A 23,208-nucleotide genomic window follows, 5' to 3' on the forward strand; every position below is an offset into this window, starting at 1 on the left:
AGTTTGATTTTGTGACATTTACTCATACACCAATTGTTTTCGAACATTGTCAATTTTTTTAATGTTTCCTATCTCTTCCTCATTTGTTTGACGATTAAGTCAAAATGTAGATTTGTGGTGTCGGAACATTATGTGCAAATGCACAATATCGAGCCGCCTTGTAAGTGAGGCTAGACTCAATATAACGAAAACTAGCTTCAACCAAGAGCCTCACAATAATCGTTTGATTGAGGTCAAATTGTCCTATGCTGGTCTTTTTTTTACGCAGCTACCACAACAACTACTTTTGTATGGCTCCTGTAGCTCATATGTTGAAATTGTTACTCAAGGTTATTATATTTATCAAATTTCTGATTTTTTTCTGAAAGTTTTTACTGTTGATGTAAGCGAGACCACTTTTTATCAAAAATTTCAGTTATACTCCACGTACTCTGCTATAATTTTTAGACAATGCCACGCCTGTTTCTTCCATGGCATAATTTTTTTAGTCTTTGAATTCAATTTATATCTAATTGCTTTCGAATGGTTTATTTTGGTCTTAAGAAACAATTTCTGTTACATTTTATCCGATGACAGAATCCAATGCTTCAGCAGCTCTATTGTTATCAAGTTGCAGAAAATTGTGACTAAGTTGGCGTACTTGATGTAATTATGTGTTCTCATTGAGTTTTTCTCTTTTGTAATTGTTTTTATCAGGCGTGTCACTTTTCACTTTGAAATTAACTTTTGATTGATCTCAATTGCGAACTTAAGTTCGGTCAGCAGCGTCTGATGCTATCTAACTCAAAGCCAATAAAGTGCAGCTGTAATAAAACTGTTTACTTAGAAAGAGTGAATGAGGTTCATAAACTGGGAATGTTGTTTCCTGAATAAAATGGAATCGAATGAAAATTCTGCTTTTGCCATTTTAGTACCATATTTGGTCGATTTACAGATTGAATTGGTTCTTTTCAAAATTTGATGCTTCAGTTGAGTATCATTGAAATGAATCTGCATCCTTTTAAGGGAGACTTTTTCTGAATGCTGAAAAAAATGTTATAACTGCAGCGGTAAAATGATTATTTTTTTCATAATTTGTGTAAGTTACGTTTACATTTTGTTGAGAATGCCTCACAGATTGTATAATCACAGAATGCAATGGTGTGAAATCTATGTGAAGTCTTTGTTAAAATAAACTGTGAAAGAGCATTTTTTATTCCCATATTTTGGTTTGATATAGGGAAATTGTTGGACTACAGCACTTATGATTTTTTCAAAAGCTTTTGAAAATGAAAAACGGTGCCCATAAAACCTTAAAACTATGCGATTAATTTTTTTTATATGTAATTCAATTTTATATTTCGTTTAAATAGTTAATCAGTATTTTGTTCGTTCAAGTTGTTTACTTGTCATGTTCGTAAAAAATTAAAAGCACAAGAATCAAATCAGCCAATAGAGATGGTCTGACTGAGTATCTATTGCCAATCCATCAATTGGTTAGATGGAGCAACAATATATAACTGCGTATTTTCTTAAACTGCAGCCAACGATCATCAATCTTCAATATTTTGATAGGAATGGCTGCCAATAATGTTTTCCCAATGATGTTTTCATTTTGTTGGCGGTTTCAACCCCAACCGCAATCAGTTGTCCATGAATGAACAAGCTCGGTATCAAAAGTTTTTCTGAGGGATATTTGCTTTATTGATTGTAGCTGTTCTCTATTGAATTTATTATGATTAATTTTATTAAATTTGTTATGATTTTTAAAATCACCTTTCAGTTATACCTCAATTGGAGGATGATTTTGACTGTTCCTCAATGTTGGGTTATGGACTTAACCAGATGGAATGATAAGTGTTTTTAACTAAGTAAAAGAATTAATTTCTAGTGTCAAGTTCGAGTCAGCTGAGCCTTGAGGGTTTTGCATTAATCCCATTGAAACCGCTCCAGCGTTGTTTCTATGTAGCATTCCTGAGCAACTATCACTGTGCCCTCTTCTCGTCTAATTCTGCGGCCAAGAAACCCGATTTCTTTGTGAAAGGTGGCCTCGAGTGCCCTCTTGACATTGGAGATCTTTGTCACGCTTCTTGATGCTGCTATGGTGTCATCAACCCAGACCAGGATGAAAGTGTGACCAACTGTCTCGCTCTTGCGAACAAGCGTTGATCGTTCCTGCTTCTCGAGACCCTGCCTAAATAAAAAATTCATCAACCTGTACCAGTTATTAGCAGCCTATTTCAGAACCTAAATTGATTTATTCAGTCGGCATGTTAACTTCTCTCCATCTGTTCCCGGTTTCATAAATGCTTGTGGCCGCTCAGATAATTCTGTTCCCCTATAAGTGAGGTCAGGAGAGCTGTCTTGACATCAAACTGGTGCATCCTATGGCCCCGTTTTGCTGATAGCTGAAGTAGAATCTTGAACGTATCTGGCTTACATGTAGGAGCAAAATTCCCAAGGTAGTCCAGTCCTTCCACTTGTTAGAAGCCTGATAGCGTTCTTTGCATTCGTCAACTTGACTACTGGGTCTTAATTTGTGTTCATGTAGCAAGTTTCCCGGAATTACGTCTGTCAGTGGATTGTCTCACTAGATCTCAATTTTTTTCTTGGAGTGCCTTGACCTTGTCCTAGCTACACTGCCCGGTGCCACGGGTTCCGATCACCACCTCGTTGGCTTTGTAGACTGTTTTTGGTTCCATGTAGTCACCGCAATAGTTCTGGAATATTCCTTGCTCCTGTCCTTCGTCTGGGTGCTTTTGTGTCCGCCTGCTCCAGACTGAGATGTAGCCTGTGTTATTGTCTACCAGTGACAGTCTCTTGGACTCCTCATGGCACTCCTTCTTTTTTCAATAGATGTGCTCTGTTCCTCTTTGTTGTCCTTGTCTCGGTGACCATCATCTGTGTCGGATCCCCAGATGAAGGTATCCTCGATCTAAGAGATGGTTGACAGGCTGCCATGAACCCTCCGCAAGTAGGTCTGCATCCTCTGTGTTGTCAGGCATTGAGCCCTCTTCGGGCGCCTCGATAGTCACATCTCGAACTGCCATATCCTTGCGTGAGTTTGGTATGATTACGAAATATCCTTTTCCGACCTCAGTGTCACCTAAAAAGATTCCTTCCTGTGCCTTGGGTTCAAGTATGCCGACTTCTGTCTTTTCCTCAAAAAGACTGACACCAAAAATAGATAGTTTGTTAATTGAAGGCTTAGGTTTTAAAACCTCGCATCAGCTCTACTGTGCATCTGTCTACCCCTCGTCTTACAACCAATTTGTGATCCTCGCTGCGTGGAGAATTGCTTCTTGATCATCATCTTAGAAAGTCAATGAGCAAACATCTTGCCATCTCCAGCGTTGTCTTTTTGCACCTCTCAGCTAAACAATTGTTGTGTCGTCTCTGACATGGTCTTCTCCTTTATCTAAACAGTATGTCCTGAACTGCTCTTAGAGAAACTCCATCGCATTGTCTTCTCTCAAATTCCTGGGCGTCCCCACACCGAGAACAAACTTCCTCGGGCTGGTCAGTGCACATATTGCACTTCTTCGAGTCCCCCAGTCCCTGGTGCATTCTTAACAACATCCGCTTGATTTGGATGACCCAATCGCTCTCTTTGCTTGCAGTGTCAAGTATACCGCTTTTGAAACTCATCTTGAACTCCTATTTGTTTCACTTACCCTGCAGCGTGCTAGAGCTCAAGATGAGTTCCAACAGCGTTATACTTGACACTGCAAGCAAAAATAGGACGATTGAGTTACTAAATCAAGCGGATGTTGCTAGGAATGCATCAGGGACAAAGGACTGAAAGAAGTGCACTGACCTGCCCGCGGAAGTTTGTTCTAAGTGTGGGGACGCCCACGAATTGGAGAGAAGACAATGCGATGGAGTTTCTCTAAGAGAAGTTCAGGACATACCGTTTAGATACAGGTATTCGACAGGAAAAGACCATGTCAGAGACGACACAACAATTGTTTAGCTGAGAGGTGCAACAAAACAATGCTAGAGATGCCAAGATGTTTGCTCATTGACTTCCTAAGATGATGAGCCAGAAGCAATTCTGCACGCAGAGAGGATCACAAATTGGTTGTACGACGAGGGGTAGACAGATGCACAGTAGAGCTGATGCGAGGTATTAAAACCTAAGCCTTCAATTAACAAATTATCTTTTTTTGGTTGCTGTCTTTTTGAGGACGAGAAAGAGAAGTCGGCATACTTGAACCTAAGGCACTTGAAGGATTCTTTTTAGGTGACCGTCACTTCGAAAAGGGACATTTTTTGAGATGGAACGCGGCAGGGTAAGTGAAACAATAGTTTTTGGATATTTTTACCGGAGTTCCCTTCTGGAGTCTCATGCAGCTATTTTCTTTCTCGAAATTAAAGCTTTGGCCCCTTTCACTGCATCTTGAGACTAATAGAATGTTTGAAGAATAGTCAGGCACGCACAAAATATTTTTCTTGAGTTTTCATCAGATTTCGCCTCTATTTAGGGTATGCTGATCCTCACATAACCTCTGCCCAGTATTCTGGAAGCCTCTCCGTTGGGATTTCTGACCACTGATTTAATGGTCAGGAACTCATCAATGTTTGTTACTATGTGATCTCTACAACCTCTGTTTTCTAGCATGCCTGCTGTCTTCACTGGTTAAGAGCCGCCACTATTCCTCGTCTCATGTATCCACGGGGTAGAAGCTTGCCTGTATACCTCATTGGCAAGCCATTGTGTACGACAGCCTTAAAGAGGGTGTCTGAGACTGCTTCATGGTTTGCTTCCCCTGCTGCGTGCTTTGCATGCCTCAAAGATGAAATATGGAGCTTTAACTACTCTGCCCAAACATGCGTTCTCTATGTTGAGTTTGAACGCTTAACTAATGTTCATCTGGTGCGGCTAAATGTATTTTCTGGTTCGGCTAGCTGTATTTTTTATACCATACCAACTACCTAGATCTTTCGATTATTGATTAATGGACACTGTTGTAAAAGCTAATTCCAATTGCTATTTATGTAGCATTTTTGTCACAGTCATTCTCTCGATACTTCGTTCTGAACAGGACTTAGCGCCTCTGAACTAATTTTATGAATAAAATGGAGAAACTTTTATGAATAAGCATGATTAATGTAGATGAACCAAAGCTAGGTCATTTATCAGGCTGATTGATGTCAGCTTGTATACTGGTTTTCAAGTTTTTAATTAATTTTTTTCATCTCCGTAAATTTTATTTCATTCTAGCATTAATCTAGAACAAAGTTTGCCCTTCTTTTGTTTTTTTGTGAAATTTTTTTTTTTCGATAGTTGCTCTCTGTCCATTTATTTAGTCAATTGTCCTAATCTTCCTCCATAACACATATGTTGATGTTTTGTGGAGCTTAGTTCTCTTATCAGATTGAACTCGTTGCTTTCATTATTGCAATGCTTGCTAGCTGAGCTCAGAACGTGACAATTTCAGATCAAACTACGATCTTTTCATTGTAGTTCAGCCTGGGGACTTTTTGCTGATTGTTTTGAGGTCTAAAAAATATTGAATTTTTCAGCGTCCTGTGCTTCGTTTCCGTTCTAGTAAAACAAAAGAGAATACAAAAGTTCACAAAAGAGACAAGAAATCTGTTTGTTCAGCTCTTCCCAAAGTAGTGTAAAATGGGACGCGTTCACAATGTTTTTTGATTACATTAGACAACTATTTTACATGTACTGTAAGGAAGCATTGGGGAAATTTAATTCCTCTACTTATTTTTCATTTAGTACATAATGTAGCTACCGAATCTAAAGGAACGGTAGCTTGTTTTGGTGGTACCTCGAATGTACACACATTCCAAAGTGTACTACTAGTTGACTACTGTTGTTGGGGTAGAAAGAAATTCAATTTCCTCAATTACTAATTGGAAAGAAATATAACCTTGCAAGACTTGTAGTGTAGCTTTTATAATTCCGTTCCCCTCATAGAGCAACCATTTTTGTATTGGCTCTAAAATTTACAGATCAGACGTAAAAGAGTCTTCTTGATATTTCGCGTGGAAAGGGATTGGCTTTTGTGGCTGTTATTGATTTTTGAGCCCCGTTGCATTTTTGAGTATTTACTATTCCTTTTTATTTATGCATTCCCTAAAAGTGCTCAAATTGTTATTCTATGTGCTATTTTGTCACCACGATTTGCGCCCCTGAAGCACAACATTGCTCTAGTTGGCAGTTTTAGTGTTTGCTTGCCGCTGTTTTGATTCACAGTTCGTAACTCTCTTGGCATTTTGAGCATATTCATATTGAGCAAATGTGCGTTGTTTGTTGTTTTGAATTAAAGTATGTTCTTTGATTCGTCTAAACCAGGTGAAGTACTTGCTACTTTATCATTTTTTTTAAAAAAATCAATTAGATAGCCATCACTACACCCGTTAAAGAGTACGGTTGTTGTATTCGATAATAGAATTTTAAAATCTGCTGATCAAAATTCATAATTGGCTGCTAGTTACGTAAGGTCGAAAATTAAAAGGCAATTGCTTTCATCATCGTAATCTACGAACGACTAACTTCCGTAATGAATTGTATTGGCAACCATATCGAAGGACCGTATAGTTCGATATAGGGAGCGAAAAAGATTCGTGCTTGAACTTTACAGTCGATACCAGTAAACGTCGATAATGATCATTCGGATTTTTTCCTATATTTCTAAAATGGGTTAACTCATTTTGATCATCGTGGAAGAAACTGCAAAAAAATTAATTGACGAAATTTCACTTGTTCTTGAGCTAAATTTTTAACGTCGTGACCGGAAAATGAGACGTTATTGACGTCAAGAGATTCATTAACATGTTAGCAGGTGCTTCTGATAGACTTTTTCGCATTCAAATTCAAGCTGAAGAAGATGGAAACTTCTGGTTTTGACAGTCACCTTTTCAATATTTTAATCACCAACCCACCCCATTCTGAATTCAATCCGTATTCTGAATGCCTTTACCTTTAATGGCTATTATAAGCGTTGCAACCTAGTTTGGTTAGATTTTCACATTTCATTTTTGGAAAGGTTTGTGGGCTAATAAAAGCAAAAGCTTTCATTGATTTCAGCTAAATTGTGATTACTGTTCGGTTGAAGTTAACTGCTTTTCTGATTATCAGAATAAGTTAAAATGTCAATTCTCTGCTGGCATTTAATATTGAAGCAATATGTTTGAATAACCATGTTCCTATTAATTGATTAATTGATATCACACACTTGCATCCCCCCCATTGTTCCACCCGAGTATCGGCTTCTCACTTATTAAAATCTGATTAACTTTAGACGTTAAAGAATAGCTAATTTTTAATGTTCCAGACTGTTTTACCTATTTTCTATCGTGTTATTGTCTGGTCCCCAATTCGTTGATAGGCCACACTTAATCCCTAACTATTCATATTGTCATATCTTCTCTTAGAACTTTCTTGCAGGTGGCTATTGGTCCTTGTGATACAATTTACTCTCAGTTAGTTATGTTACTCTCAGATCAAAAGGTAATTATGATGTCACAATAGATTCTTCGTACTTAATTATTGGGAGAAAAGGATTGTGCGCTTTTGCGGAACGCTTACTTCGATCTGTTTTTTCTATTATTTCTATTATTATACTCGTTTTTTTTATCCTGAATTGTTTAGGTTCGTTTTATTTATTGAATGAAATGAGGCGGGTCGCTGGCTTTTTCAGTTTTATAATTAGGTACCTGCCCTGCTGCACTTTTTATAGTCAAATATCTGCAGTTTTGCCACAATTAGCGTTGGATTTCTTGGACTCCTCTAGTCTACTTTTCGCTCTTCATTCTTTCTTTTCACTCTTCAATAAATTATTTTTTTGCATTGGGTTGGAGTGATGGTGGTATGATTGGACGAAGTGTTCTTGAATTGACGCAGCCTAATCTCGTGTGGTTGTAATCTTGTTATAGCAATCTTTTCAAGATTTCAAAGCCGTCAAAGCTTTTTCCTAATTCATCTCCGTGCGTTTACTAACTTATGAGCATCATTGTTAGTTCTTCTTTTCCGCTCTTTGAGAAATGAAGAAAAATGAACTAAAATCAGTTTAAATTGCCTGCCTATATTGTTCTAAGCTTCCTCATTTTTTAGGTATCATTAGTGTTTTGAAGTCCGCTTTTTGGGGTTATTTCTGAGTCAAAGTGTCTCCATTCAATCCTTATTTTTCTTCGTCAGTACTGGCAAAACCTATAAGTGTCTATTACAATAAATGGGTTTTCTTTGATACAATTGCTGTTAGTGGCAAATTCACCTCTGAAGGCTGAGGTATTAGCCTTTAATGGATAAAATAGCATTTAGACCTTGATATTAAAAAGGTTGTATCAAAAAACGTGGCGTGGAACATGTAAATTTATCAAACTGAAACGGAAATTCGTTGAACTGAAATTTTCATTCATAAGCTGTTTTACATTGCTCGGGATTCGATTGATCTTAAATCAATTTTTGCGCTCTGAGCTCAGAATTCAAAGCAAAAATTTTGTTGTTTTCTCTGATCGCCTTGAACAAAATTATTCTCACAAAATTACTGTGAACACGGATAAGTTTTGAGGACTATTAGTTTCACGGCTTGAACCGAGAATCTTCTGTAGATATTTTTCTTCAAAAACTAACAAATTCTTTAACTGGTGTGCACATTATATTGGTTAAATTTTTGTACGTTTCAGACCTTTTCTGTATTCATCCGACTAATTAATCTCAGTAGCAGAGCTTGATACTTGCATGGCAATAACTCACAGCAATGAAGTCAGAATTACTTATTTGTTCTGTTCTTTATGAATTGATTATGTTTATTTAAACTGATACGATCTATATATTACGTGAAAGAATATTGAAAGAGAAACAACAGGTCGGTCTTTAGAATAATTCATTGTGGATTGAAGTTGATTTTATTGGAGTGGTCTTTCGTTTCGTTCGTCCGAATTCTGACGAATGTATTTGGTTTTGAACCCCGCCCGATTAAATCAACTAAAATTGCTTTCATCATAGCTTATCGCTCATCTGTTATTTATCCAGAACTAATTGCAAAACTCAATTTCTCTTTTAACTTTGCACTGAGTGGCTTTTGTTTGCCGAGATTTTGAAGAAACTCCTCAAAAGCAGTTAGTTAAATTCTTGCTGTCATTTGTACTCATTGTGAGTCGAATCATTGATCACGTGATTGGCATTTGATAAATACTGAATGCGAGTAGTAGACTATTCCATGTGACTTGACTGTTGTTTAATTCGAAGAAACAACAGAAACCTAAGAGACGTTGATAAGAAAGTTGGCGTTATTTTATTCATCAATCTATCAATATAGTAGATCTGCTTCAAACCTTCAATTAGAAGTAATTTATAAAATTTGCTCTATTATTGACTTCATTACGTATTCCATTTCGCATTTTGGTTTGAAATTTATTGGGGGTCATTATGTCAGGATCTTCAAATAGCTGTACATCAGCTCAAGTTAGCTCGCCTTCTGTTAGCCATTCACCGCCTATAGCCAATGGAAAAGCGCGACTGGTATCGGATGCGTCGATGGCGAATTGTGGCAACGACATAACGGGATCCGAAGTGATTAAGATCGGTAACATTACAGGAAGGATCAAGTTTAATATTCTGGGAGAGCGAAAGAGGTTGATACAATTCACTCCCTTTCTGGATTACAATCAGCTGGAAGAGGGCGCTGAAGTGGAATTTCCAGCCACTCTGGTTCTAATCAATTCCATAATTCACAATCCGTCCCAGAAACGAAGGTTAGAAACGAAGTTTAACTTTATCTTTCGAGTTTAACTTTTTAGCACGCTGACTAGGAATCCGGTTTCATAGGCCTGTGTGGACAACCTGATGCGTATTTTGCACTGATAATGGTTTATGTGAGCAATAGGAGGCGACATTATAAAATGCTATTATGTACCATTTGGGTGAAGAAATTTAAGACATTGGGGGATCGGGTTTTCTTTAATGCTCTGTTCCGTTCAAGAAATTTTTTGATGACGTAGTCAATGACGTAAAACTAAACTATATATTTTTAATGAACAACTGTGATAGTCGTTGAATCAAATTCTGCTTAGATTTGCAGTAGTGCGATTGTTGACATTGAATAACATTTGGATCTATTTTGATTCTGTGACATTTAAGTTCCTTTTTATTTTTAACTCGACATTGAAATTTTATGTTAGAAATACTCTTCTGGTAAGAAGGCTTTCTTGTTTCAGTGACTTCTGGATTGTATACGGAGGTCTGGGTGACCAAATGCTTTGTGTGCTCGAAGACCAAGTAGTCCAATCTCAGAATTTGGTCAAAGAAAAACCCCATGAATTTTATTACGTAGGTCGGCTCAAAGGAAGAACGATTGTCTATGAACACAAAGACAGCTTTTACAAAAGTCGAAGCACGAACACAGTAGCTGTACAGAAAGGCAAAAACATGCAGCAATATGAGGCGATTAAGAAACCGCAATCATTGCTCAAAATTAACTCGCGTTATTCCAAAAAGAAATCTAACAAAAATGGATCTGCGCAAAATGAAGAAATACTGAATCGTGAAAAGTGGAACAACAAAGCTCAGTATTTACTCTCATGTGTAGCTTTCGCGATTGGACTGGGAAATGTTTGGAGGTTTCCATGGCTAGCACAGAAATACGGCGGAGGAGCTTTTCTAATTGCATACTGCTTGTGTTTCTGCTTCGTCGGACTTCCGATGTTTGTTCTGGAAGTGTCTATTGGTCAACGAATGCAAAGAGGTCCTCTACTGGTCTGGGCTGCGATGAACCCTGCAGCTTGTGGAATTGGAATAGCATGTATGATCGTAGCATTTGTCAACTCAGTTTACTACAGTGTTGTAGTGAGCTGGTGTCTTTTCTACTCCCTGAAATCCTTCGGATACCCTGCACCCTGGTACGACTGTTCCGAATTGCGCAATAAAGAGGGTCCACTTGCGGAGTGTGAAAACTGGGGATCTGTGCGCTACTTTTGGTACCGGAATACCCTGGATATTTCGCCAGCTATTGACGAGGATGTTTCGTTTAATTTCAAAATCAGTGCGACTTTGGTGTTTGCTTGGACCATTATTTTCCTCTCATTGAATAAGGGAATCCGCAGATCAGGAAGGCTGTCGTATTTTACAGCTCTGTTTCCCTACTTCGTACTGGCAATCTTTCTGATTAGAGGTAAATCTTTCAATCGTTTGCGTAACTCTTCTTATGCATTTATGTATTTGAATTTGTATTGTGCATAGCGTGGAAGAATTCAGCATGTGGTCTTGAAGCTATATAAATTTATCATACCACTATGCTGAATTCAATTTACTAAAGCTCTTTTCTTAAGACATGAGCAATTATAAGGTCGAAGAGGTATTTATTCAAGCTTCTTTTTTGTTAGCTATAATTCTTTTTTACAATAAAACCCTCCAAAAATTATATTGCAGATGGTTTAAATTGGTTTCAGACTGATAATTATTTTTTATTCAGGCTTCACACTAGATGGTTTTGAAAACGGCCTCAAACGAATGTTCTCACCCAACATGTCGAAGCTTTGGGATCCGACATTGTGGCTGGAGGCCTCAGCCCAAATCGTGTTCTCGCTGTCAATCGGATTCGGAGGTTACATGGCCTTCTCAAGCTACATGCCATTGGACAACAATTGCTATTTCGACTGCATTCTCATTGGCTTAATAAACTGTGCAACGTCCATTATGGTCAGCATTGTTGTCTTTTGTGTTCTGGGATTCAGAGCTACAAAACAATATGAGGATTGCTTGTTTCGAAAGCAATTGGACAATGTGACAGGTACTTCTTAGTTAGATTTTAAAGAAATCCTGCTTGGCATTGAATGTTATTAATTGCTCGCAAACAAAGTTTGTTGCAATTATATAGTTCCGCTAGTCTTTATGCTATTTTTCGTACTAACAACTTTTTGTCTTAACATTTTTTTCGATTGACCATTTGAATTTCGTCGTCAAAAATAGGATAAACAGGTGTATCCCGGACGGCATTAAGTTCTCTGAGATCCTTACGCCTTGCTGATCACGAATTATGTGATTCATGGACACTGTTAAAGAGAGATAAATTCGCCTACATATAAGCCGAAGCTAGTATGCTTAAGCCGGCCTAGCTTCTGACGAGGCTAGCCAGTCGTTTGAGAGGAAATCGTCCGCCGTGAATGGGTTATTTTTATATACTTTTCAAAACCAACATTAATTCTTAGAAAATAGTTTTATCTGACAACATCCATTAACATCTTGAAGCAAGTCATCTGAATTATTTATTATAGCTGCGAAGCTGTAAGCTGAGCGTAGCTATATTGCGGTGCTCTTGGTTTTTTACAATTCAAAGAATTTGAATTGTATTGGGGCGCTGTCTTTTTTTTAAGATCTGTTCACACATTTTCATGATTTTTGAAGTCAAATTGGAGTAGTGATTTTGGTCACGCCGAAACAGGAAATGGAGCGAAAACGCGAGTGGTTTTGCGGCGTGAATTTTTTTCGCTCTAATTTTAAAGTAGAGTGCAAAAATGGTGTTTGAACAAAAATTCGGTTTCTCGGTAGTGGTTTTTTGTTCACATGCGGCAATTTCACTCTGATTTTTACTGTTTTTTCGATTTTTTGGATCGGATTTTTTTCTAAATGGTTTTCCCAATCCATTCACAGCTCATTCTAGGCCTAGTTTTTTATTTCAATTAAATTTTCATTTCTCGCTAATGGTTTTTTTTGTTCACATGCGGCATTTTGACATTGATTTTTTGTTTCTTTTTTCTTATTTTTGATCTGATTTTTCAAAAATGGTTTTCTCAATTCACTCATAGTTCACTCTAGGTCTAGTTGTTCTGTTTAGTCAATGAAAATTCTTTGAATTGTACGTCAGGACTTGTCCTGCTATGTTTTTTTGTTTCGTCTGACGCTCTTTTTTCGTTTTACATTTGTTCACACAGCAAAGCTGAAAGTAAATTTTCTGAATGACTTCTTCCTCTCACTAACGGCATTTGCGCGAGTGACGTCATTTCTCACTCGCTTTAGCAAAAGTTTTAAGGTTATTTGCGTGATTAGATTTTGATCATACGTGACTTACCTCACTCAATAAAATGACATTTGCACTTTAAAACTTAAGTTTAATTTGAATTTGTTTAAGGTCAAAGGAACTCCTATGTGCAGTAAACTTCCCTAATAAGAGGCGTCTGTGGAATGAATTTTAACAAGCTTTATTAATTTATCGCTGAATGTTTTTTAGCCTAGTTTTTTGAGCTGCGTCGATTTTTTTTCCAATTTAGATCTGTATCTGTTTCTATCTCTATTATATGGCACGCAGGTCTATTCTTTCGCAGCTATTCCGGCAATCTGCCGGCTATGTTTTAATTCTTTTGATCTTTTGCAGGAAATTCAGCTGCAAATTGAGAAGGTTCAAACGTGGAATCAATTTAACAATTAACGTCGGATTTAATTTTCCTGATATTTAAAAAGCACAAATTCGCAAGCAAATTTTTGGAGTAACAATTTTCCAATTTTATGATTGAATTATTTCAAAACCGAATCATTTCATAGAATGATGCCAACGTTTTAAATGATTACCAATGCAAAGATCTTTTAAACATGCATTTATTGAAGAGGGTAAATCAATGGCACTTTGAGCAGGCTGAAAAAATTTTGAACTTGATTAGAATCAGTGAATTTTTGATTAACATTGAACAGCTACTGTTAGAAGACGTACTGGACATATTCGCGAGTTTATTTTTGTACTTGCTGTAGAACAAATGAATTTTAGTCGACAAACGAAAATAACTTTAGTCGGGAAGAAAAACAATTGATAGTATTTTCCTCACTTCTATGGCGTGTTTCAGAATATTTAATTATTTTGTTAAACGCTCCTTTTCCAGTTTTTATGGGTTTTGTGTTATTTTTATTTCGAAAAATAAAACGATTAGTATTGCGGGCGTATCTTAATGCAACCCCACAGACGGCGGGCTTTTGTGTTCTAATAACTTGATTTCCTTCAATTTTTCTAATTTTAGTGTCCGCATTTCCGAAAACTGTTACAAAAATTCCAAAAGATTTTTAATTGCTCTCGAATGAAATTTGCATAAATTATTTTCTGTATTCTTTTTTATCACTTGTTTTTGTCTAGCCCATTTGACCTTCACCATTTGCATCTTGTTATGTGTGATCTTAATTGTTCCCATTCATAATTTAGGAAGTTGATATCCATCAGCTGCATTTTTGTCAAGAATCGAGCCAGAAATGAGCCGAAAGTGATTCATTTTTCAATTTGAGTCATTGTTATGATAATATGGTCTTATAATAGCAATTTCAAGCAGGCTATAAATGAACCTAGCGTTATTTGTCCTAGTTTAGTCGGTGTTACGCACTGATTTTTAATATTATTCCTCGTGGTGTTATTGAGGTTTATATTAGAAGTAATTAACTTAAATAATTGGCATTTTACAAGGACTTATTTTGGTGTTTCACAGTGAGATTTTTAGCAGATATATTTTGAATAAAATTAGCTAGCAATAGCCTTTTATTGAGCGGTTCAGATGCGTGATATATCCACTAGTTTGCCTTGCATTTTTGTGTTAAGTTAGTCGCTATTTCATCTGTAACTTAATTTATCAAACTTGGAGGTTTTCAAGAGAATTTCCAGTTCAATCTTTAATTATTTTAGCAAGAATTATTTAATAATTTTAACAAGAAGTTTCTCAAGTTTATCAAGTTTTTATAAGATGATAGGCAACTGATTGTCAGGCTGGTTCTCCGGTGTTCTGGTGATCGTAAGTTCCGCAAGATTGTGCCTTGAGTTGTATTGGTCCTTCGCAAATATTTACTGATTTAAAAGTTGGGCAATTTCCGGCTTTTGTACGTCTCTTGGTGTTTGTTCAGTACATATACAATTCCGTATTAGCACCTACTTTATCAGAATAATTACTTCACCAAGTACATAATCTCTCATGAAGTTATTTACTGATTATGTGAATTTATCATCAAGAAACTCAAAAAAGTAAATATTGAGGCTTTTAGGCACTTGAAGTGTTTGCTAGTAAAACTGTCAATCTGCGGTTGTTTTTCGTAAACATAAACAAATTAGAGGTTACAGGCCTAGATGGAAATACTGGCTATATATGGCCTTGAAACTAACTGAATATTAATTAATATAAAGCACTTTATTATGGATATTTTAAGGAATATCATCGCGTAACTATGAGGGACGAAATAGGTGCGTGACACTACCCGACTTTATGAAAATTTTCCATGAAAATTTTAGTGAAAGAACTGGGGTTTTACAATTTTTCTATAAAACATATAATCTGCACGAGTATGAGGATATAAACATATTTTTGTTGGAGCCACCCAATTTATGTTTTCTTAGAAAAGAGTTTTGGAACGAAAGCATTTAAGTTAAAGACAATTAAAAAAGTTAAGAGAAATAAAGGTTAAGTTAAGATAAAGTTAAAATGAAGAAGGTTGAGACAAGGTTAAAGGCTTTAAAGAAACATTTAGGGGAGATAAAATGCGCTAATTCAGAAGAAAAGAGTGAAGACATAAGTTGAAAGTTAAGATTAAGAGGAGACATTGAATTAGCACTGGGAATAATCATGGTTATTTCTTTGAATAATGGCTCTAAACTGTTAGAAGCAGGATAAGAAGGATACTGGTTGAATGAATGGTTTAAAGCACTGGTTTAGGTTGTGAATTGAGGTACTAGTTTGAACTTATGATGCACTGATTAGTTAAGCTTAATGAATGAAGAGATACTTAATGTGTGAGAGGAATAATACTTGTCAAACTTATATAAGACTTTCAAGAGCTTAAAGCATACTCTCCTCTCGGGATTGAGCTTGATGGTCCAGTTCGTCGTCTGTGTTAAATCGGTCCATGGTGTTGAGTGATATGGTAGAAGTTGCAGGCATGGAATTTCGTCGTTGTCGTTTGAGGGTTCCAAGTTCTTCTGGAGAGATGACTGTTGGCGGTTGCTTGAGTTGTTTGGCAAGAGTTGTGACTACATCTGCTTTCAGATGCTTGGGTACGGAAACTACTGGGTTTAGCGGTACATTGGTTCCGTTAAGCTTCATGAAATTTGGTACCATTCGTCGTACAAAGGCTACTTTATGGTATAAGAACATGAAGAGAATATGTAACGCTAGATTTCCGATAAAAACAATAATGGTTAATGAAAGGGAAAGCTTGATCGGTACGTAAGATTCAAGTTTATCAATTAGTGCTGGCTTGAATGTCTTCATTTCAGTGGTAATTGGCTTTGCTATGGCATCTAGTGACTCTGCTGATAATTTTCTGTTCGAGTAAATAAATTCCGTTTTAACTTTCTTCAATAAATCGAGATTTGCTTCGGTGGGAGAGTCATATTTCGGAAGTTCATGTATGTTAGGCACTGAATCAATTAAATGGGCAAGTGGATCTGGTAATTTAAAATTAATTCTTGTTGCTGGAAGGTACTGACAACTTTGTAAATCAGCTCGAATCTTAATGTTGTCACTGAACATAGTATGTCCACATTTTAATGTGATTAAACAGATGTTACAACCTTTGTGAGGAACATTGATGTGTCGGCCATTTTTGTCCATACCAATCTCACTAAGGGTATAATCACTTGAAGCTGATGTTAGGAGCCAAATTCCGTATCCAAGGTTCTGTGCTCGTTCTGGGTTGGGTAACACAACCTTCTCTGTATCACATACTTTCAATGCTGAGATTGTGTGGTGAAACTTGAGGGTTGCTAGACACGAGCAGAATCCAAGGTGGGTTTCCATTGTCTCATGGCAGATTCGGTATCGTGGCGATCCAAGACAGTTGTCATACTGAGCTTTCGTCAGTACTGTGGTTTCCATCTGTCCTTCTGAGATTGCTAAGTATTCTCCCTCTATTACATATCGTAAGGCGTCTACGGAGTCCTTCTGAGGCATAGGGATTACTATTGCACGATAAACTTCGAACACTGTCTGGCTAGAGGCTAGGGGAATGGCTAATGTCAGTAAAAGTCCGTCTTCAACTGTCGAAATCTCTTGTACTAATTTTGCATCGTAGTACGAAAGTATGTCAGTCATGGGTATTGCCAAAGTTAGACGATCTGGGGCGTTCTTTTGGCTATCATGGACTGAATCAAGGATCTTTATCAAAGATTTACGAGGCACTAAGGAGATTGGAAGACGTTTGTCAAGCAAAGTAGGAATTTCGTTTATAACATTAATTCTAAAAGAATATAAGGCTGCTCTGTAACTTTTAATATCTGCATAAAGAGTGAGAAGTAATGAAGCTGCTGTATCAAAGTTAAAATTCAATTGTTGCTGTGATAATTGGATTTCCATGCAGGTTGCTAGTGCGTTCAGATTGTGATCTATAATTGCAAACTGTTCCTCTACTAGTTTCCAGTTTCTGTTCTGGTTTTCTTGCATTTCGTTTTGAACTTTGTAAACCTTTGCAAGTTCGTCAGCAACTAGGAAGAATTTCTCATCGGTTTGTGCGCCGATTTCCATTACATAGTCATTGAGGCTGTTGAAACTGTTGGCTAATCTGTCGATGTTCTCAGCATTTTGGGACGTTCGCTGACAAGATCCGAAGATTCCTGTAATTCCACCGCATCCTCCGCTACTCATTGCGATTCCTGGACCAAAGAGTCCAATTCCAGCAACTGCGGCTGCTATTGCAAGCGGGGCGGCTCATTTTTGTCGAGTGTGAGGGTCTTCTTCGACTCTAGTAAGGAGTTTTTCAGTCTCGTTGCACAATTTTAGGACTTCAATTTCGGCTTCTATGGTTTCATTGAGTATTTTCGTGTAAAGCCAATCAACATTGAAGGCAGCTGTTTGGTTCCGGTAAGTAGTGCTATGGGTAAGGTTGCAAAATTCCGAGTGCGTCATCCATTTTTTCGAGAGTTCATTAAGTAGAGTCTCTACTTATTGTCTGATAGTGAAATTATAGCGAGGAAACGGTACTAAAAATTCCACATTTATGAACTTTTCGGTAATCAGAATCTTTCCTTCTTTGTGGAAGATGATACCTTTATCCAGAGCTGCTTCTGTATTAATCGGGGTTTCAAAAGTGGGGCCGAAAAGTAAGAGATTCAACACAATGGTGAGTAACATTTTCATATTTCAATAATATCGACTATGTTTCAGGACAATCTTCTACTGATGGGCTCTTCTGAGTGTTTCAACTGGCTCTATTTGGTCTTCCGGTGTTTATTTGCTCATTTAGTTACTTTACTCGGGCTTCTAGATCTAGTTTTCTCAATATGGCACTTGTTTATGTGATGTTTATTTATTTCAGGTGTACTTTACTTTTAGGTGATGTGTGCTGATGTGTGTTTTTATTGATATTACTAGTGGTTGGGGGGGGGGGGTCGAATTATGCAGTCTTTACATGTTTTTTCGAGTTTTTCAGATTATTTTGCCCACAATATTGCACCATGTGCTTTAATATCACTGTTTCTGCCATAATTATTGGGTGCTGTGTGAATGGGACCAGGTTTGTTGGAAGGAACGCTGTTCACTGGTCAAGATTGAAACATCCAAAGTGCAATATGACAGCAGTAGATGATATAGTTATTGATAATGGGAGTGGTGGTGGGACTGAGTGGTGGATTATTATTATATTAGTATTCTTTTTATTATTATCATTAGTATCTGGATTGTTGGGAGTGTGGGCAAATCGAAGGAGGAGGAGGAGGGAAGTGGGGAGATCAGGGGAGGCTGTCGAGGAAGATTCAGTGTGACTTATTATTTATTTTTATTTTATTTAACTATTTTAATAGTTGTAATATTGTGTAATAGTAATATTAATATGACTGTGTAAGGACTATTGTGACTGACTGTAATATTGTAGTTTTACATGTAATATTGACTGGTGCTACTAATATACTTCGTACATGGTGCTAGTAATATGGTAGTAATTAATATATCAAGACTTGTTTTGTGGGGGGGTTGAGGATATAAGTAGGGGACAAAAGGAAGAATTAAAGAGGCGTAGTAAATAAGTGAATGCTAGTGAAGGGTGTAATTGTGTGTTCAAAGCGTTGTTGTGTGTTTTGCAGCATGTGTTATTAACTATTAGCGGTCATTATAGCATGGTATTTAAATGTCCTTGGCAATTATTGCGTAATTTGTTCTGTTTGTGTGTTCTCAGTGCTCTGTACTACACTTTAACTGGTCGGAAGTCAGGTATTTGTTGTGTTTTGTCGCAATTTTCACTAAGTTTTGTTACTTTAATTCACGTTTGCTTGGTTTGTTGCAGACAAGAAGGTTCCCAAGCATAATGTTCGCGCTCTACGCTTGGCTATTGTGGCCAAGATGCGTTCGCCTGGATTCTCTGAGCTTGTAAAGGACCAGTTAGGGTACTTTGTGTCGGAGTATGAGATTGCTGAGAGTGAAGATAATGGGTCGTTGGCCGAGTTCTGGGTAAAGTTTTATCATAATTATTGTTAATTTTGATTTGTGCGTGTGTAGGTAGGTACTCTTTGAGGTTTTGTTGTTTAGTTTGTCGGTATGGCTTCTTTCCTGGGATGCAACGTCAATATTTATTGGCAGTATACTGAGGAAATGGGGGGCGGCTGGGTGTGTTACAGGCATTCTATCAATGCTAAAACCACCGCTCCTGCTGTACTGATCCAGTGCATCGGGAAATTCATCGACAATGAGTATCGGTACCATTGTGAGCCAATTGTGGACTTTCCAAAGTGAGTATTTAACTGTTTTTGTGAATATTTATCGTGTTTTTCATATACTTTTGAGGCTTTTTGTTTATTATAATGACATTTAAACAGGTTGGACGATGCTGAGCGGTACGTGACTCGTTCTACTAGGACAAGGGGTCAGTCCGGTCAGTGTACTAGTGGTGGTGGTACCGTAGCTGAGGATAGCGCCGATGAGAATTGACTAGTGTCGGTGCAATTATATTCATCATGTAGTTTAGTTTCATCTATAGGTGAGTTTTTACTTATTATTTGTCAATTGTAGCTTTGTTAATTGGTTTTGACTGTTGGGACGAGCAGCTGTGAAGTGTGTGAACGTGTGGTAACATTTGAATATGTATGCCCTCTTTTAGTTAATATTTAAGTGATGGTTTCAGTAATTTAGCTTATTTTGATGTTATCTGATAATCAGTGATGATGTTGTCAAGGTTAATATCTCTATCAGATTGAAGTTTGTGACGGATAAGGCCAAATTTGCGAGATTTCTGATTTAAACTTTTTGCTGTCCAATAAATTGCTACACGTTTATCATCTTTATCTAGCACATAAATAGCGATGGACTTATAAGCTGAAGAGGAAAAAGCGCTTACTATCTGAGCTTGTGTTTTATTGCTGTTATGGGTATAATTGATGTTATTTCCTTCAATATGTTCAACAAAATTGGGGGAAGCTCGGCAATTATTAATAGCGGGGAGAATTTGTTCTTTATAAATTGACATAAATAAAGCACCAAAATTAATTTTACAAATTCATTTACTCACAATATCCTCGCTTGCAAATACCCTGTGTTGTTTTTGTCCGTTGTGGCGGCTGTGGTTGAGTTTGTTCCAGTTATTGTCCACTCAAACGCTTTTGAATTATTGTTACACTTAGTCCAGAAAGACACAAACACAGTTTCCACCCATTCTTTCCTTTGTTACTGCTTTTTGTGTTATCATCTTGCTCGGAAAGGAAGTGCTGGATGTGGTTCTGGATGATTGGAGGCTCTTAAGGTAATGAAGAAGAAGAAAAGAAAGAAAACAACAGAATAAAGAAAGGAAATATCGAAAATATCAAGGAATTAATCGAATTATCGGTCCGTTAAACTGGAAAACAGTTAATAACTCCTGTCACCATGTTACGCACTGATTTTTAATATTATTCCTCGTGGTGTTATTGAGGTTTATATTAGAAGTAATTAACTTAAATAATTGGCATTTTACAAGGACTTATTTTGGTGTTTCACAGTGCGATTTTTAGCAGATATATTTTGAATAAAATTAGCTAGTAATAGCCTTTTATTGAGCGGTTCAGATGCGTGATATATCCACTAGTTTGCCTTGCATTTTTGTGTTAAGTTAGTCGCTATTTCATCTGTAACTTAATTTATCAAACTTGGAGGTTTTCAAGAGAATTTCCAGTTCAATCTTTAATTATTTTTGCAAGAATTATTTAATAATTTTAACAAGAAGTTTCTCAAGTTTATCAAGTTTTTATAAGATGATAGGCAACTGATTGTCAGGCTGGTTCTCCGGTGTTCTGGTGATCGTAAGTTCCGCAAGATTGTGCCTTGAGTTGTATTGGTCCTTCGCAAATATTTACTGATTTAAAAGTTGGGCAATTTCCGGCTTTTGTACGTCTCTTGGTGTTTGTTCAGTACATATACAATTCCGTATTAGCACCTACTTTATCAGAATAATTACTTCACCAAGTACATAATCTCTCATGAAGTTATTTACTGATTATGTGAATTTATCATCAAGAAACTCAAAAAAGTAAGTATTGAGGCTTTTAGGCACTTGAAGTGTTTGCTAGTAAAACTGTCAATCTGCGGTTGTTTTTCGTAAACATAAACAAATTAGACGTTACAGGCCTAGATGGAAATACTGGCTATATATGGCCTTGAAACTAACTGAATATTAATTAATATAAAGCACTTAATTATGGATATTTTAAGGAATATCATCGCGTAACTATGAGGGACGAAATAGGTGCGTGACAGTCGGTCATGTTTATATAAATTGGAACTAGTTTCCAGGAACCTAATAAGATTGTCGCTCTTCTCTTTACGATGCCTTAACGGAATCTCAGAAGCGAAGTAGAGATAAGAAGCCTTCATTGCGTATGAATTTTTCAATTATAAAGCATTTTTGGAGCAATTTAGAGTCAGCAATGGAGCAATGCCAAAATCGATAACATTGTGTATTGGTTTTTAATACGATTATAACTCAAGCCCAACGAGGTGAACCAACTATTTCTTGTTTCACATCTACTAATCTTACTTTTAGCTGATATCCTTCACCCCACAGCTCTTTGAGAGTTCAATTCCTTAACTCAATAAATCTTTAATCTAATAGCACCCTTGCCTCAATTAAGTATCGTGTATTTCAGCCATACCCACGGAATGCGAGCTGAACAAATTCCTGGACAACGCGGCCCAAGGAACGGGAATAGCCTTCATAGCTTTCACGGAGGCTATGAACAGCTTCGGTTCAATTTCACCGCTATTCGCTGCCCTCTTCTTTCTTATGCTGGTGACCCTGGGCATTGGGTCAATGTTTGGAACCCTTCAGGGCATTTTGACCTCTCTCTATGACGTATTTCTGAAGGTTAGTGTGAACTAGGAAAGATTATTAGTTGAGGGATTTGAACAACTTACAATTGAATACCGAGGAATAAATGTATTTCATTTAATGACAAAAAATAGGGTAGGGGCTCTGCTTTATTTAAAGGGGAAAATTTTGTAGATTGTATTAAGGGAAATAAGTTAGAGGTTAATAAGGTTGAACTGAGTGAACAAATGTGAACCAAAATAATTTCAGTTTGTTTTTCGAACATATGTTGTTTGTTTCTTTGCTTTGTCGTTTGCCCAAGGAAAATAGCGGCTTTCGAGGATAGATCAAAGAGTGATCTAGTTTGAAGAGTCTATAATGTGGCAAAAATGTTGCCAAAAATAGATTGATTGCCTTTTTTATTGCCTGAGGCTGAATTGATCCTTACTTGAAAGAAAATCTTTTCATAGCATTCTCATATCCGAAGTCTTTGTTTCTTGGGTAGCTCTTAAGCGTTGGATATGACAGTATTATTATGTAAATAGAGTTCATGTACTGTCTGTCGACACTATGTGGTCTGTCTGTTGAAATTGTGTGCGTCATTCGGAGTTATTCTTTAATATGTAATGTCGCAATTGCTATCTAATATAAGCAATGTTGCGAAGATCTGCATAGATGGGTTGAAATACCAAAATGCCTGATTTGATGTTTATTGTGATCATGCGCATGAGAGTAAAAATGTATGATTATTTTGAATTGTATTTAAATCATAACCTGGGTGCAATTTAGTATTTTTTTACTAGATAAGGTAGTCCGATTTTAATGACACAATAATAGGACGGCTTCTTGGCTTACTTACAATCAAACTCAAGACCTTCACAAAGGACTTTACTTGATTTGTTTTTCTTGGAACCTGTGAACCTATTTAAGAACGTGAAATTTTGGCTGTTTGCAACGATTAGGTTCTTTGTGTAAAGCCCAAAAATATTAATAACCACTTTGTTTAATTATCCATGGTTATTCCTGTCGAAATATCAGTTCTAGTATTG

The 23,208-nt window shown here is 36.9% G+C and overlaps 2 protein-coding genes across 4 annotated transcripts in view; both read left to right on the forward strand.

The window, feature by feature from the left end:
• LOC142342616 (ribonucleoside-diphosphate reductase large subunit-like) overlaps positions 1-23,208 on the forward strand; it is a 95,582-nt gene that overhangs the window by 22,187 nt on the left and 50,187 nt on the right. The window lies entirely within an intron of this gene.
• LOC142342615 (sodium-dependent neutral amino acid transporter B(0)AT3-like) overlaps positions 1-23,208 on the forward strand; it is a 41,055-nt gene that overhangs the window by 10,543 nt on the left and 7,304 nt on the right. For 2 of the 3 annotated variants that reach the window (XM_075394028.1, XM_075394030.1), the window contains exons 2-5: positions 8,626-9,696; positions 10,159-11,111; positions 11,412-11,729; positions 21,999-22,216. In XM_075394028.1, coding sequence (XP_075250143.1) covers positions 9,371-9,696; positions 10,159-11,111; positions 11,412-11,729; positions 21,999-22,216 — 1,815 coding nt within the window. In that variant the 5' untranslated portion in view covers positions 8,626-9,370. Of the gene's footprint in view, positions 1-5,469; positions 6,293-8,625; positions 9,697-10,158; positions 11,112-11,411; positions 11,730-21,998; positions 22,217-23,208 lie in introns of those variants that run through there. The other variant, XM_075394029.1, reaches the window with a different exon arrangement.

The sequence above is a fragment of the Convolutriloba macropyga genome, chromosome 7 (genome assembly GCF_964194025.1).
Source record: "Convolutriloba macropyga chromosome 7, txConMacr16.3, whole genome shotgun sequence".
NCBI classification, from domain to species: domain Eukaryota; kingdom Metazoa; phylum Xenacoelomorpha; order Acoela; family Convolutidae; genus Convolutriloba; species Convolutriloba macropyga.